General features: G+C 31.8%; 1 protein-coding gene across 1 annotated transcript in view; it reads right to left on the bottom strand.

The window, feature by feature from the left end:
• Nucleotides 1-18,403, bottom strand: part of LOC145246669 (transmembrane protein 43-like) — a 48,235-nt gene that overhangs the window by 16,307 nt on the left and 13,525 nt on the right. The window contains exons 4-5 of the mRNA XM_080108383.1: nucleotides 8,054-8,103; nucleotides 1,939-2,005 (exon numbers count right to left, since the gene is read on the bottom strand). Coding sequence (XP_079964509.1) covers nucleotides 1,939-2,005; nucleotides 8,054-8,103 — 117 coding nt within the window. The remainder of the gene's footprint in view (nucleotides 1-1,938; nucleotides 2,006-8,053; nucleotides 8,104-18,403) is intronic.

Raw genomic sequence — 18,403 nt, 5'->3', positions numbered from 1 at the left:
GTTTGAAGGCTATATCAATGCGGTTTGTAGGAAACACTGTAGATATGAGTTAGTATATAAAAGAATGGCAATATTAGAAGGAATTTTCAACCCCCCTTAGACCATTCCCTTTACTCAAAAACATATTACACCACACTAAGGCAGCAGTCATTGACACTACTAAGTACACACTTTAAAGTGTAATATGTAAATATTAATCATTTATATACATTAAAAAAAAAATTTTTTTAAAGCTATAATAATTCCCAACAATACTTAATATCCATCACAACTCATACTGGAAATTGATTTGACAGCAAGTCTGCGATACTGACTTCCAGAAATAAAATAAATAAATTTAAAAACAAAATAAAACAGAGAAAGGAAAGCCTTGCCAAACAGTTGTATACACTTCTTTTTATCCCCCCCCCTTTAAGAAAAGATACTACTCTAAAAAAAATTAGGGGCATCAAAATATACAGTGTCACACAAAAATATTAGGGTAGTAATTACAAAATCAAAGTTTAGAAAGTTTATATTTTAGGTAAAATATAAATTAACAAACGCAAAAGTATTGGATACATTGATTTAATATTTGGTTGCATAGCCTTTGTTGCATTCAACAGCTTCCAGTTGCTTTCTATAGTTGCACACATGTTTTTTGCAAACATTTACAGGTATTTTGTGCTGTTCTTCTTTACATAACTATTCTAGTGTTGAATATTTTGTGAATTCCTCTTGTGAACACTGATATTCAATATTTTTAAAGAAATAATAATATAAAAAAAAATCTCATACAGCATTTATCAAAAAAAAAAAAAAGGTTTGTCTGACACTTGTTCAGAACTCCCCAACTATGAAATTTACATGATTCTTGGAATACAATATTTTCTTTCCTTCATGGGTACATACATCTTACAGATTTTTCTTTATTTTTGTTGTTTACTATAGAGAGAGAACTCTGGACAAGCATCGTTTGTTCCGATCCAAAGTAAATACAGAGTTATGTCCCTTCCTTTTTTAAACATCTTTTCTTCTTGTGGCATTTACCTTGGTTGGGTTGGTAAGAAATATTATATGTTTTTGTTTTGTTTTTTCTTTGTATTTTTAAGACAGTGACCATTTGAAAATAATTCCAATCTGAACAAAGTATTTCTGGAAAGAATTAAGAAAAACAAATCAAATTACAAGTAAAAACAACTGGACAATGCCAGATAGGGACAGCTAGTTTGCAATAAAAACAAAAGTGATGCTTTGAACAAGGTGCAATTGTGCATTATAAGTGGATATCTAAAAAGTCACAATAATGTGTTTTAAATAAAAACATACTTATGCGCCATGTTGAAATTAGTGAAAATTTTTTTTTAAATGATCAAGTAGAAAATATGCTAGAACTATTTTCTTATAAAAACAAAAACAGCTATTCTCGATCAGTTATTTTCTGATTTGAAATGGCAGAATTTAATTGAAAGCATAGAAAATAAGTCAGTTTGTCATACGAAATAGAAGAAACTTTTTCTGGCATTATAAAAGCTTTTTAAGAAAAAATACATATGTCAAAATAATAGCAATTTATTTAAATAATGAAAATAAAATAAATAAAAGACGTAATATGTATACATATTAGCCATTCAAGAATTAGAATTTTTGGTGAAATTGAGAAACTACAGTTATTTACCATGGATTCTGAGAACTCTTCAAAATAAACAAATACGATAAAACTGCATTATTCAATAAATTTCATTTCTACTTGAAATTACTTTTCTACTCAATTATTTTTCGTACATTTTGAAATTTTTATGAATTTCAACATGATATATAAGCACATAATAATGTTTTTACTTAAAATGTACTATTTCAATTCTCTAGATATTCACTTATAATGAGAAAGCACCTTGATTTTTAATGGAAAATGAGAAAGTATGGCAAAATAAAACCAAGAAGTTGGAAAAAACTCACGATGGGTTAGAATGTGATACATCTTGAAATTTGGAACTGTCAATAAGTTGCGATTTCCATTCTTTGTCTGAAAGATCAGAAATAATTATGGGGATAAAAAAAAAGAAAAATGGTTCAATTCTAACTTACTGGCATAAACTGAGACAATTACATGAATTTGGGTTTGTGATAAAAAAAAAAAAACTGACCTACACAGAAGACACTTTTTTGTTTCAATTCATAGATTAACGGAATAGAGCTGGTAACAAAGTATATAACGTGGTTGGTTATAAAAAATACATTGTTAACAATTCTGTATTTTTAAAAAATATGTTAACAATTCTGTATTTTCAAAAAAATATGTTAACAATTCTGTATTTTCAAAAAATATGTTAACAATTTTGTATTTTCAAAAAATATGTTAACAATTTTGTATTTTCAAAAAATATGTTAACAATTCTGTATTTTCAAAAACTACATTGTTAACAATTCTGTATTTTCAAAAACTACATTGTTAACAATTCTGTATTTTCAAAAACTACATTGTTAACAATTCTGTACTTTCAAAAACTACATTGTTAACAATTCTGTACTTTCAAAAACTACATTGTTAACAATTCTGTACTTTCAAAAACTATATTGTTAACAATTCTGTACTTTCAAAAATACACTGTCAACAATTCTGTATTTTCAAAATATAAATTGTTAACAAACATGTACTTTCACCTAACAATTTTGTGGTTAAAGTCATTACACTTCAGTCCGCTATTATTTGTTACAAGTGTATATCAGGCATTTTATCATATCAGACAAAAATAGAAGTACTCATATACCTAAAGTATTGTCATCTGAGGAGAAAAGGATGCTAGACAATATGAAAGACATGGCTAAAAACCTAAATTGTTAACTATTTTGTACTTTTACCTAATAAATCTGTGGTTAACTTGCCATGCCTCAGTACTGTACATACAAATGCTGCGGTCCAAACATATGACTACAAAATGTCCACCTTCTTTGAAAATAGGCTTTTTATCTAAGCAGGCATCAATCTCATTTGCATATGAGTAATGAGATTTCACATTACTTCATGAGACCAATCACCATATAATTGGGAACAGATGCCATTTTGTTTTTCTTTTTTGCCCGTAACCATACTTTACGTGCTATACAAAATTAGAGGCTTGTACCAATTTTTAACTATTATTATTTACTACCAGTGGGATGGGGGAGGCGCCTGGCCTTGCTCGGTCATAAAATACACTTAAATATACTTTAATTCATGCAGATTTTGTATTTATTGTTACAGAGCCAATTCTCTATTGAATATTATATTGTACCTAATATATGGTACTGATTTCAAAAGATTTCTTAAAATCTTGGATGACATCAGCTAGAATTGAAACCAAAACATTTAGCACTCCAGCCACGTTCCCTACTGAGCTATTGACAAATAGATAAGAAAGATTTAAAGTTAAACCACTTCAAGCTATGAATGAATTTGCGCATGCGCAAAAATAATAGAAATATGTTGGCAAGTTGAAATGACCATTTTATATTTAAACTTGACAACATATTTCTGTACACGTTATTCATCGATCCAAACATAAATTTAACTTATTATCAACCATCCTTGGTGTATGATTAATATTTCATATTAATTTCAGTACCATATATATATATGACCACTAGTTTAGTAACTTATCAGTTAAATATTTTCACACAGACATGCATGCATACATACATCTGTTTTATTTATATCGATGAGTGGCAGCAAGGCATTTTATCACAAATATCACAAATTTTATTTGAAATATACGGCAAGGATCAAATTGAAGTATCAATTCTGTTTGAGAAGAAATTCTCTTAGACTGAAGACATTTTTGTTACCAAATTCAGAGTGACCCTTATTGAAGAGCTTTGATTTTCCAGACGAATAATTGGCATTACCTCTAAAAAGGAGGCTAATAATTAGGAGAGTATATAACCATAATTAAGTGAATGGGAAGGAGGAGAAGAAAAACGAATTTGACAAAAATGCAATTTTCTTAAGAGATTTAACAGTTTGCATGAAATTCCAATTAAAAAAAAATGCAAACAAAAAAATAAAACGAAAAGTTTTATACTGTTATTAAAAAACATTAATGTTTTTTTTTTTATTTCAACTTCCAAAATTTAAGAATTAGTGTTGAAACGGAAATAAGGAGAAACATGCACTGGCCACATATCCAGTTCATGTTTTACTGATACCATGAAATTAGATGATTATGGCAAAGACACAAGATGCCTATTGACCTTAGTTTTTAAAAAGATCAGTTATAGATGGGAGGAAAACAGTCAGCAGGAAGAGAGTTCCATAACTTTGCAGTCCTTAGAAAGAAGCTACTGAAATAGAAAGTGGTATTACAATGAGCTATCAAAATAGCGAATTGATGGTGACCACTAGACCAATGAGTCAGACAAGCTGGAACAAAGGAAGCAGAGAATAGATCAGACAATTTTGAAAAAAAAAAAACATGCCATAATAATATTTTTAGAAAAACTGACACCAGTAACATCACGTCTGTGAGGGAGAGGTTACAGAGAAGAAGAGAGGTGCTAATCAAATTACAGGTACATTTCTACACCTTATCAAGAATCTCCAAATGGAAAGATTTATAAGCCCAAAGAGTACAACAGTACTCCATACATGACTGTCTGCAAGAACTCATGGCACAATGGTTAGAGTACTTAGAAAAATCAATTGTGAAAATGCTATTCTCCTGAAAGTTGAAGGTTCAATTTTCAGTGTGGGTAACCAAAAAATACAATTCCAAATTGCTTAGGATATCTATTCAGTCATGGCTGATGAAACGAGTATGCTACCCACGTGAAGTAAATAAAGGGTTCCGTTTGAAATTATGTCCAAATTTCCGAGTTTAACAAGATACACCTGAAGAAGGTCAGAGGTTACATCGACCAAAAAGTTGTGAAAATGACACTCAAGAAGGGAGTCTGTGAGGGATGATGAGACGTGTGGGAGGAGTAAGGAAATCAGAACACCAGCATTGATTGGCCAAATAAAGAATTTCATGGATAAGGACCATTGTGCATCTATAGAGACAATAAGTGCACAGTTTGACTTCAGTGTGGGAATTGTGTACACAATTATTCGGAAGGAACTGAAGAGTACAAAATAGATCGTGGCTTAGTGGGGGATGCCCTTTTCTCTTCCCTGCAACCTCTCTCCCACAGAAGAGATGTTGCAAGCCTGTTTTTGTTTTATCATTATTTCCATAGCAAGTGCTCGTCTGAGCGCCAATCTCTGATCCCCCCCTTGCCAATCTTTCATGAAAAACACCCGTCTAGCTGAAACCACTGTCAGGAATTTTCTCCACTCTTTATCTGTGCCTAAATCAAAACGTAGATTTCATGAACAAAGCTTCTTTCTTAGAACTGCATGTCTGTGGAACTCTCTTTTGTTTGCCTGTTTCCCACCTGACTACAACTTGGATATCTTCAAGTCCAACATAAACAAATTCCAGATAAACCGCCCCCTTAAGTAAGACACTTTATCAGATCTCCATTACTAGCGATTACTACGATATTATCCCATTGATTACTGTACATGCAATAATCCTTGTCCCCGAGCGGCTTCCAGGCCTTGATAAGTGGTAACTACCATGTAAAAAAAAAAGTAGATTTCCTTTGAATAAATTGCATATATAGAAATAGTGATAGAATAAAAGTGTATAAAAGTCAGTTCCAAGTATGAAAATTAATTTTTGAAACAGTGTACTTTTTGTACCTATTAATTAAATTGTGAACAAACAAACAAACAGGAATACTTTATTATAATAGATAATAGATTACAAATTGCATTGTTATAATGACTGAACTTATGCATTCATGATATGTAAGTTTTATTTCTGTGTTGCAAAATCAACCCCTGTCATGAACATGTACCACTGAATTCCTCTATACAAAAAAAATTGAACCAATCAACAATTACCAACACCTGTTGAACGTTTATGAAGATAATGCAGTTGATGTCAGCACTGTTAGGAGATGGGTTTGTCGATTTCAGATTGGTGAGAGAGTTGGGTGTGACAAAGTGTGTTCCAGACTTTTACAACCAAGACATCAAAAGAGCCTGGCAAAAGTGTATTTAGAATTGTAGTGACTATATAGAAAAATACATTCCGGAGAATAAAAGGTCACTTGTTTTAATGGTAAAACTCCCATCTTCATAGCTCTTTAATGTTTTAGTTTGGGAGTTAAAAAAATAAGCAGCCTTAGTTTTGGAACAACCCTCATACTTTTTCATGAACTGTAAAAATATATTTTGCTCTGTATTTTAACGTTCTTGCTAAACTTGATTTCTTTTCATTGATTTTTTTTTTTAATTCAAGAGAGCTCTATGGAATTTTCGTTTGGTTTTGGGCACCCATAAGGTGTGAGGAAAGTTGTTGGCAGTTGCTTTAGCTAGCCAAGTATTTGCTGTGAATGTTCTGTGGGTGACAAAACCTCTTTTAGCTACAACCACTATCAAGTTTCCATTTCTCTCTCTACTTAAAATTAAATGAAACTTCCATGAGCAAAGTTTCTTTCCTAGAATTGCCCATCTGTGGAACACAATATTGTAGGACTGCTTCCTAGCTGGTTGTTTTTAAGTCCAATGTAAACAATAGGGCTCTATAGACATATTTATCTTTAATTGACCTTTGACAACTAAATATTTTCGTTTACTAGCCAAATAGAAAAGTTACTAGCCAAACCCACATGATTTTTGGAATATGACATCTTCGTTCTGTGATGATTATCTACATAATAAATTTTTTTAATAAGTGTAATTCTAAATATACAACAAATTTTATGTTGATACTTGAAGGTATAAACATTCTAATTTCTTCAGATGTTTTTTTTAAACAGCCTTCGTGTAAAAAAAAAAAAAAAAAGTATATTGTTCTATTAATTAATGAATTTATTAAGCTTTTATTGTTTAAATAATTTATCTTTGTTCGTTTTATTAAAAAAAAGGTCGAAAAGATATTTTTCACTCAGTAGTGAGCTTTGGAAGCTTGCCAGTGAAAAAAAAACACAATCGCCAAAAGATAACTGTTGTAGACCCGTGCTAGGGGTCACAAACGAAAGAAACCACAAATAGTGTAAAGTGTATAAAATATAATATGCATTTATCATAAAGAATACAGGAGCCACTAAAGTGGTATGAGAGGAACGTGTTCGTAGCATGCGGTTAAACATGGTATCGATGTATCCATTTAGTCTCTGAAACCAGTGGTATTCATAAGACTGGTTGATTCCACTCCGTACTCAAATAGGGGTGATTTGTACCCCACAACGATAAGCATTTCATTATTTCTAGTCGCCACTTTGAAAAATCACTCGCAAATGCGACTGTTTCACTCGCAATGCAAAAGAGCCCTGAATTTGTTGAACTGCCCTCTTAAACAATCAAATTTTGCCCCATCACCACCATCAAGATGTTGTCTTGTAACATAGCCGTTACACTTTACTTTCATAATTCACAAAAATAAAACTGGAAATAAATAAATAAAAATCTAGGTCGGCATTTTTTCTTTTTTAACAAAAGTTTTTATTACATGTTACTCTCCCGTGTTGACACCACTTAAAAAGTCTCTCACTGCCACATGTCCATTTTACTTGAAAGCATTTCTCTTTCTTCTGACCGCATGCTGGGTACAGCCGGATCCTTCTCATCTTCGACTTTATACGTCCACTTTTCTTACAACGTCTACTTTTCTTCTCCAGGAACATGTGGTGCATTTTCTTCTTTTTCTTTTTTTCTCCTTTTTTTCACCTTTTTCTTTTTTCCCCCCTTTTCTTCTTGTGCACACTTCCTAATTTGCATATGTGCATTTTACGACTACTGCTGCTAATCTCTTTGCAAGCCAACTATCCTTCACGGCTGCTGATATTTTCCTACATACTCATATGCACTGTTACAGTCTCACCATCCACCTGACACTCGTTTAAACATTAGCCCCCCGAGTGGCCTTTTGGCCTTGATTAGTGATGAATCCTTAGTAACAATAAAAAGAAAAGAAAAAAAACATTGCAAATACGTAAATTGCAACATCTTATATTTTCATGAACAAAAACAAAACTGATTACTTACAATATGAATATGTGGTCTCTACTCTTATTTTACCATTTTCAGAAACTTCACTGCAAAAAAAAAAAAAAAAAATTCTTTTAAACATTATCAAAAATAATTTATACCATTTGTAAATATATTTTTTTATTTTTATAAGTTCATTAGTTAAGACGTGTTTCAACATATTTTTATTTTGTTTTTAATATAAGTATTGTTTTTCAAGAATAAAATTAAAATTTATATATAGCAGGGGAAAAAGTATTTGGTGCAAGTATACAGGTATATATATTTGAATATTTTGGCAGCAAGTCATTATTTAAGCATGTCTGATTGAACATGACAGAGTTATTCTTTTTTCTGATCTTTCTGGATATCTTTTCCATCTGCCAAGCAGTTTTTTTAAATTTCAGCCGGCATATTATATAAAAAGGCACAAGTTGTTGTTCGGTCATATTCTTAAGCGCTTTCTATCGGGGCATCCGATTATCATCAGGAGCAATTGTTGTTTTCTTTTTCTTTAAGGCTTGATATATTTATGGTCATGGCTGACGAAACGAGCATTGCTACCCACGTGAAGTAAATAAAGGGTTCTGTTTGAAATTATGTCCAAATTCCAGAGTTCAACAAGATACACCTGAAGAAGATCGGAGGTTACAATCGATCAAAAAGTTATGAAAATAACGCTCAAGATGAGAACAGTAGTGTGATGAATCCAAACAATAAAATTCTGTTTTAAACTTGGAAAAAATATCACAGAAACGTATGGAATGCTTCAGACTGCTTTTGAACCACCTTGCATGAATCAAGCATCAATTTTTGAGTGGCATAAGAGATTCAAGGAAAGAAGGGAGTCTGTGAGGAATGATGAAAAGTGTGGGAGGAGTAAGGAAATCAGAACACCAGCGTTGATTGGCCAAATAAAGAATTTCATGGATAAGGACCATTGTGTGTCTATAAAGAAAATAAGTGCACACTTTGACATCAGTGTGGGAATTGTACACACAATTATTTGTGAGGAACTGAAGCTGTGGAAGATTTGCGCAAAGTTTGTTTCAAGTGCTCCATCCTTGTCACAGACTATTTGATCAAGATCGGCATCAAAACAGTTCCTCACCCTCCCTATTGTCCAGACCTTGCTCCCTGTGACTTTTGGTTATACTCTAAGCTCAAGGAAAACCTTAGAGGCTGTCATTATGAGACAAATGAGATGAAAGAGGCTGTAACGAGTGTCATTGACACGCTCACACAAGAGAACGTCCATGGGCCTTCTAGAAGTTGTTGGAAGGAGGCAACAAGTGTATTACAGTCGAAAAAGATTACTTTGAAGAGGACTAGAGTTTAATGTGTGTATTAGCAATAAAACTGCCTATACAAAAAGTCTGGAAACTTAAGGCACCTTGTATATTAAAAAAAAATCTATTTTAATAATTATCTCTATGTTATTAATTGTTTGTTGCAGTAGACTCGGTTTAATTGTTCTATTTAGAAATATTATTTCAAGTTGATTAATTTAATTTATATTTAATTTATAGTTAATTTAATATATTTTCAATTAATTGCTGACAGCAGTTGCATTTAAAACTGGAAGTAAGCTTATTTATTTAAGCTATGAGAGTTATTTCCTCTTTAAGCTATGAAAGTTACTTTGCATTTGATTCTCATAGACCTTGTTTTATCATCTTACTTCAGTCAAAGTTCTCAGAAATCAAGGGGGCCCACTACCTGGGGCTAACACTTGAACTCTATTTGGGATACATAGTTATTTGAATGTTCGATTAACGTTCTTTATCTCTCAAACATTGAGTTAGTAAAGAAAAAGAGAACATAATTTTCCTCTCCCCAATTAACCATTTTCATATGTTGTAGTATATCTTTCGTTTTGGTCTCTTAGTCTTACTGAATTCCAGGACAAGAATTTATATTGTCTGGTGGAGTATCCAGCTTCATGCTATTACTTTGAGGTAACACCACTTGGAGAAGGTGTACGATTCCTCGTAAAAGCTAATGTGAGTTAGCCATAGAAATTTGGGCTGCAAATACAAAAAAAAATATATATTTTTTTATAAATATAAAATATATTTATATAATATAAAAAAAATATTTTTTTATATTTGGTCAGGGCTTATTTCTCTGGAAAAGTATCCTCATGCCAGGATGTTCTGACAAAGACAGAGAGACCTTAGACACTCGAGGATAGTGTCTAGTAGGCATTCAAGTTCTCTCCAAGACCAAGATTGGTGTATTTTATGCTTTCTTAAATCCAATAATAACAAGTAAGGATATTCGGTGTATCTTAAAGAGTATGTGACTAAACTCTCTGCCCATTAATATGTTTTGACCAGGCAACTCCAGGTATATACAGTTAATATATATGTATATGGCAAGTAGGAAAAAAAATTTATGTGTCAATATTCTTTACATGTGGGAATGTATAAAATATATTTAAGAAATTATTTAATTTTAACAAATAATGGTGGAATATACAACATAAACATGTGGACATCGGTTCTTGTTGAATCGTTGAAGTTAAGCAATGTTAAAATAAGTTAAACAATGTTAAAATAAAATAAGTTAAAATAAGTTAAGCAATGTTAAAATAAGTTAAGCAATGTTAAAATAAAATAAGTTAAAATAAGTTAAGCAATGTTAAAATAAAATAAGTTAAAATAAGTTAAGCAATGTGAAAATAAGTTAAGCAATGTGAAAATAAGTTAAGCAATGCTAAAATAAGTTAAGCAATGCTAAAATAAGTTAAGCAATGCTAAAATAAGTTAATCAATGCTAAAATAAATTAAGTTAAAATAAGTTAAGCAATGTTAAAATAAAATAAGTTAAAATAAGTTAAGCAATGTTAAGCGTGGTCAGTCATCTTGGATTTTTTCTTGTCATCAGAACCAACAATGCAGACTCCAGAAAGATTGAGAAACTCGTTTTACATATGCAGTCACCCTTACAAAGGATAATCATTGTCTCTCAAGACTGATTGGAGGCTTTGCATATCATAGTGAAAATCTTTTCATTTTCGCAAGTAAATATTGATTTTTCAGTCTTAGATATTTTTTTTTAAATAAAAAATTTTTTTCAATTTAAAAAAATCCATGAATTATAGATTTTTTTTTTTTTTTTTTTTAAATGTTCTTAATTACTTGCCTCCCCACATAAGGTCGGTTTTTAATGTGAGACACTGAATAGAAACAAAAATTAAAATTGTCTCAGTCATGAAGGATTTCTTCTCCACTGGCCGAAGATAGAAAAGGTGAAGTGTAGCATCGGAACAGGTACTACACCGTGATCTTGGCCTGAAAACCATTTATTTTGTTTGTTACCCAATATGCAACACCTTATTTTATCATGGACTAGAATGGATACACGGTGTTGCCCTAGTGATCATTAAGTTCGGTTTGGACACACCTGCTATACTAAGGATACTGAGCACTTTCATCGATACCCCCACAACAATTTCAAAAATAAAAGAACATAATCGCCCAAAAAAAGAACAACCTCCCCAGAAGATATTTTTGCAGAAGGGACACGAAGAGAAGTAGCTATTCTCCAGATATTGAGCACTTCTTGTTGTCTGTGTGCTGGAACGCCCCTCTAAAAAAATAAATAAATAAATCGAAACAACTTTTCTTTTAATCAAAATAGCAGCAAGTGCCCGTGTGAGTAAAAAAAAAAAGCATTAAAAAACGTGAGTCGTGACAGCTGGGTTCGAACCTGAACCGCGAAAGAGGAAAAGAAGGAAAAAAGTTACTGGCAAATGTGCTTGCTGTTATGGCCACGACTGCTTATGACATCATGACACAACAAAATAAGGTTTTTAAACATAGTTTTAGTGAATTACGCATGCGTGACTAACCCCCTTTCCATAAAATGGTCCTGTTAACCACCACAGAATTAATCTTCTTTTCTAATTTTCACACATTAGATGGTACTTACTAGTTTCAATCCAGTCAGATGTGGCTGACGAATGTTTTTAGTAGATACACAAACATACACATAGAATATGAAATTCCTACAGCTACATACCTAGAAAATGGGGCTATTAAGCCTGACATATTGATATGGGACAAGAAAGAGAAAGTGGCAACCCTAGTTGAAGTAAGCATCTCTAATGATGCTGGCCTTAATAGAGCAGAGAGGGAGAAAATAACAAAATATCAAGGACTTATGCACGACATGAAAAGAAACTGGAATCTTAAGAAGGTATCAATCAAACAAGTCATTATAGGAGCAACCGGGCTAATGAAAAAGTATTTCAAAAACTATCTGGCAAATATACCCGGTGAACCAAGTGCAAAAGAAATACAAACAGTAGCACTTTAAGGGGCGGTAAGAATCTTAAAAAGATCTCTCAGTTGGAGTAACTAAACTAATGGGAGAATGTTTGGCATCCGGTAGAATGTCTCATCTCCAGGAAAAGCAAAGTGATAAGAAAATTAAAACAAAGAGTGAATAACGACGTTTTTTTTTATATAATAGACTAGCATGGGTTGAACTTTGACTCCTTAACAGTCAAATTTCTGACTGAAAACGGATTACAAAGATTTCCCCAAATCTCACTACCCTGTATTCCATATAATTTCGAGTCTGTAGACTGAAAGTTGACAGAGTTATTGTGTAGGGAAATGTAGACAGACAGACAGACACTTACACTTTTATAGATATATGGATTATTTTTTAAAACATATTTTGAAACCATTCTCTAAGTTTGTCTTATTTGGTTAATTCATACTGCTATTCTCGTCTTGGTTGTTATTTACACATTTTGTAAACTCCAACCTTTTTCCAGGTGAATCTTTTTCAATTTTGGGGGATCTTTATATCAAATTCAAAACCCTATATGGATTTTCAAACTGAAGCCCTTATTTAATCCACAGGGTAAATTTTTCTCATTTTATCAGACATGACTGGGTGGAAGTGTAAATTTTTTAAGAAGTCTCAAAAAGTAGCGCATGTGTTGAGCAACAACAGCCTCTTAAAATAGAGTTAGGATATGTTTATGTTTTTAAAAATAATATATATATAGTAGATCAGAACAACATTTTAAAAATTTATTTATTTATATATATATATATATATATATATATATACTGTTTTAAAATATCCACACACACGTATTTTGTCGTCTACAATTCATCAGAGTGGCTGAATCTGGCGAGATTCGAAATCGGGACCCCATGGTAAGAAGCCTAAACTCTTACCACTCGTCCACCTCGCTGACTGTTCGGATATATCGCGATTTAACTAGAGAGATTTGAAACCTATGTAAATTATATTTTAAAAACAATATATATGGAGCTCCCCACATGGGGGGTACCAAATTGTTTAAAAGAAAAATTATTCCCAACTCGCATTTAGGTAAAAATGCACTTTCGTAAATAATTGAATTAATTCAAAACCTATCGCAATAACAAAAACAAATAACATATATATATATATATATATATATATATATATACTAGCATGGGTGCCCGGCGTTGCCCGGGTGTTCGGAGGTGTATGCGGAGCCAAAAATAAAAGGTCAATTTTTCTAACTTTGCCCCCTATTATGACCACTTAACATTTGTTTTGGGCTCAAATCAAGTTATTAAGTTAGGTCCATGTCCAAGGAACCTATATCTAAAATTTAAAGTGTTTAGCCCCAAAATTGGCGGAGGAGTTTGGTAGAGTTCTCAAAAGTGAAATCGTTGAACTTTGACCCCTTAACAGCCAAATTTCTGGCTGAAAACCGATCACATAGATTTTCCCAAATCTCAGTAGCCTGTATATAAAATTTAGAGTCTGTAGATTAAAAATCGACAGAGTTATTGCGTAGGGAAATGTACACAGACACACAGGCACGTTCACTTTTATAGATATAGGTACTAGCAGGATGCCCGTGTTGCCCACTTGTAAATAACACTTAAATGATATTTTAATTCATACAGATTTACTATTATTATAGAGCCAATTCTCTATTGATTATTATATTGTACCCAATATATAGTAGTGACTTTAAAAGTTTAAAAAGAAATAATATAACTCAGATGCCATCAGCTAGAATCAAAATCAAAATGTAGCTTTCTTGCCTTATTCGTTACTGTCTAACCTAAATCCATATACATACAAAAGCTTAAAAAAATAGCATTGTTAAAGATATAAATGTTTAAATGTGCATGCATAGAAGTAACACGTTTAGTCAACTCACGTCTGCCAAGTTCCAATTTCTTTCAATTTTACCCATTAACAGCAATTTTTATTGGCTAAAAACAAACCAAATTTGTTCCACAAGTCCAAATCTATCAAGCTTCAAGTCTGTAGATCAAAAATTGACAGAGTTTGCTAGAGACCGTTCCTCACACAGAAAGAGAAGGTTACTTTCATATTAGTAATGCCAACTGACCATAAAAACACTTTGGATATTTCAAGATTTCAAGGTAGTTTCATTAAAATAGTCATATTGTAAAAACTAAAACACTTTAAGTCCGCAAAATACCACCATTTTGTTTGAAAATGAATACCTTTTGATATGTTTCAATAAATAATTGTTTTTGTATTTTCATTCTGCCAAGTTTTCAGGGTGTTCAGGGTGTTGCCCCTAGTTTTATCACCAGTCTGAAGTCTGAGTGGCAAACCTCCTCCTCTTACAAAGATCCTCCTAAAACAAGACATCATTGTTTAAAAAAAAATAAAAACCAACAGTATTTATTTCCCCATAGAAAAAAAAACATTAGAATGGCCCTAAAATCTAAGATTATCTATATATAAATACAATAGCATGTGTGTTCTTTTGTGTGTCACGCTTTCCGGCAAATTTGATTGGTTGAGATTTAATTCTGGAATAGACATTTAAGAACGCTCTAGGTTCTATTCGATTAGCGTGTTCTCACTGATATAGGTTTTTTTAATTCTATAAAATTTAGGGTTTTATCTGACAAAAGTTGTTAAGAAATAATTGATTTTAAGTTATTCCATAATAAAAACGATAACAAATCTCTCGGCCGGCGGGAACAAAAATTGAGCTGTTATTTGGGATTTTTTTTTCATTGTTTATTTTTTTACATTTGTTTATAGAGAGAGAGAGAGAGAGAGAGAGAGAGAGAGAGAGAGAGAGAGAGAGAGAGAAAGACGCTGATGTCTTCATTAATTAAAATATTACTGCTACTACTAATAATTGCTATTACATGTAAACAAAAGCCAAGATATGAAAACTGTTTTGTACCTAAAATATTTTTATAAAAACATTAAATCTAAAAAATGTATATATATATATATATAAAATGACAGTTCCTTTTTGTAAATAAATTATTTTTATTACAACATTGATGTAACTAAAATAGTTTCATGAAAAACTGTTTTTGCTACATAAAATATTTTAATATGATAGCGTGTGTGTTATTTTCTGTACCACATTTATCTTTTTCTTACGAGTGTCTGTCGTTTAATTGTTATGCCTTTCCATTTCTTGTAATAAATAATTTTACAAAGAATTCTTCATCAGTTATGGTTTCGCTTATAGCTGAAAGAAATATATATATATATATACATACATTCTTATTTTCTTCATAAGTTTTGGTTTCGGTTTCGATTCAAGCTGATGCACCCAAGCCATATATGGATATATTTTTATTTTTGAAATCATAGGTTTATAATATAAAAGAACGGATCGAAAATTGACTCTTATAGTAATATATATGAAATCTGCATAAATTAAAATATTATATTTAAGCATATTTTACGACCAGGCTATGCCGGGCGTCCCTGCTAGCTTAGATAATTTCCACAGGTCCCACTAGTTTTACATTAAATTTATATATTCAATTCATGTTTTTTTTTGTATTTTTTAAAAATTTCTGCCGATCTTTTCAGTATGTTCATATGTTGCTTAAAATGAAAGGAGAATCACATATTTTGGGGAGGCAGATGAGGGTGATTTAGCAGGTGTTAATCTTCAATAATACTAAAGAAATCTTATAATATATTCATTTCTAACAGACCTAATATTAGATTTCAGTTTCTTGTACATAAGATGCATTACAATTCAACTTCCAGTTCTTTAACTTTTCTTTAAATCGATATTTATGTATTTATGCACATTTACTGCAGATTTCTTGGAAACCATTAATTTCTGAAGATTTTTAGTGCCATAATCGAATTCTTTGCACAAAAGTACATTTACATAGCAAATTCCATTGTTTAATCTTGTGTATAACAAAGATAAAACTTTTACTGAAGAATCATGTAAAAAAATGTGATGAAATGCATACGTTTTAAAGAGAGCAAAATATTTAATTCCTTTTTTTTTTTTAATTTGAAAAGATTCTTAGTTTATCAAGCTCTTTCTGTGAATGCCATTGTTGAGATATTGGAAACAATTTCACCTTTTTCATGCATATTTCTATTTATACATAGGTATGAGTTATATGTGGTAAGAAGATACCCTCTACTATCTAACAAAACATGTGTAAGAAGCAATATAATGAAAATTTTGGCGTCTGCATAAATAATAAATATGCAAAAAAAAGAAATAAAAAGGGAACAAAAAATAGAACAAAATAAAAAACAAGCAAAATTTATGAGTGTGAATTGATTCCATCTTTTGACATTTAGAATGAAAACCAATCTATACTCCTATAAATTCGTTTATCTTTTGTGCGTATTGATATTCATATTAAAAACCCTCTTTTCTATTTATTTAAAAAGAAAATACAATTTTCTTATATATGGCTTGTGGAATTGCATTCACTAGCAAAAGATCTAGCTAATTTGCATATTCTTTTAGACATTCATTTTAATTAATTCCCTATTAGTTTATTCGGTTTTCTTATGAGATGATCATCTTTAGTTAACTATTACGTGTAATTATATTCATGCAGATATTCTACATAATTTATACTTGCATAATATTTGCATAAAGACTTTATAGTAAACACAAAACTGTTTCCATATATATTTATGTATACGTATATATTTTTGTTTAAAAAATTTTGCCTACCAAACTCCTCCTAGAGTTTTTGGTCTACAGACATGAAAATTCATATATAAGGTATTTGAATCCATGCAAAACTTTATATTTGGGGTTTACCCGGAAGAAATCGGTGCAAAAGTGTGAAAATTAAAAAAATAAGAAATTTGCCAGGTGAAGGTCAAACACCGGCATTACAAATGCATAACGTAGTAGCTATTGGTCCATGTTTTAATTTTTAGCCTTGCATTAAACATGTTTTCATACCCCAGCCATTGACGGTGGAGGCAAAAATAAATCGGGAGTGAACATTTTGGTTTTTATTCTCGGTGGTGACGAGTTTTTTTTTTTTTTTTTTTTTAAACTTTTTCAAGCATTACTATATATTGCGCCCAATATAATCTATAATATAAATCTCACCTGTCTGTTTAAATGTATGTGTGCGTGTTTGTCTGCCTAAAACTTTTGATAGAGGCAACGCATTTTCATGAGATCAATATCGTTTTGAAGTGCAACCCTTCAGACGACAAATATAAAAAAATTGGCCAAAAACATTAATTACTTCACCCTCAACTGGACACTTTTCTACAGAGAGGGGTCGCTTTTTTGCTGATATTTCAAAAGCCATCCTCTCTTTTCAGTTGACTAGCCTTAATTTAAACCTACATCACTTTTGGTTTGGCGATGGATGCAACAACAAAAACGTCACTTTTTTTTCAATTCTTTTCCTCCTTCGGAGTACAGGTTCAAGTCTACCTACCTACTACCACTTTTTTTTTTTTTTGCTCAACACACACCTCCAAACACCCGGGCAATATATTTGAAACGATTTTTTATTTATTTATTTTTTTTTTTTATTCAACTTTCACCCTAAACGAGGCACAATGCGACTTTGAAGTAGGGGGCTACTACTGAAAGACATAAGTTGCTGGTAATTTATATCGTACAAGTTAGCAAAGAATATTATGAAGGGAGATGAGCAGCAAGATGTCCGTTAACATTACACTAGAACTTCTGCATGTCAGTAAAGTTGGGAAAGCAGAATCTCGGAGAAGGTTCCAAAGTCTAGCAGTTCTGGGGAAGAAACTATTGGAGTAAAAGGCTTTCTTACACCTAGGGATCTCTACTGTGTCGGGGTGGGATTTAGCTACTTGTCGGATTTGTCGGGGGTTATTTATGTCGAAGGGATAGAAGTGCTTGAAATTCGTCAAAGCATTCACCATTAAAATACTTGTAGAATAGGCAGAGGGATGCAACATTTCATCGCTGGGACAGAGGCTGAAGCTTAGATGACAGTTCATGACCTATCAAGTTGAAGACTCTCTTCTAAACTCTATCCAGGAGTGAGAGACTAGTAGCAGATGCACCAGCCCAGATGTGACAACAGTACTTCATACATGGGTGAATGGTGGCCTTATAGAGGT

This window comes from Euprymna scolopes, chromosome 24 (genome assembly GCF_053919585.1).
Source record: "Euprymna scolopes isolate OS-2025 chromosome 24, ASM5391958v1, whole genome shotgun sequence".
Lineage (NCBI taxonomy): Eukaryota > Metazoa > Mollusca > Cephalopoda > Sepiida > Sepiolidae > Euprymna > Euprymna scolopes.
Note: the sequence above shows the minus strand (reverse complement) of the source record. Positions and strands in the feature narration are given on the sequence as shown.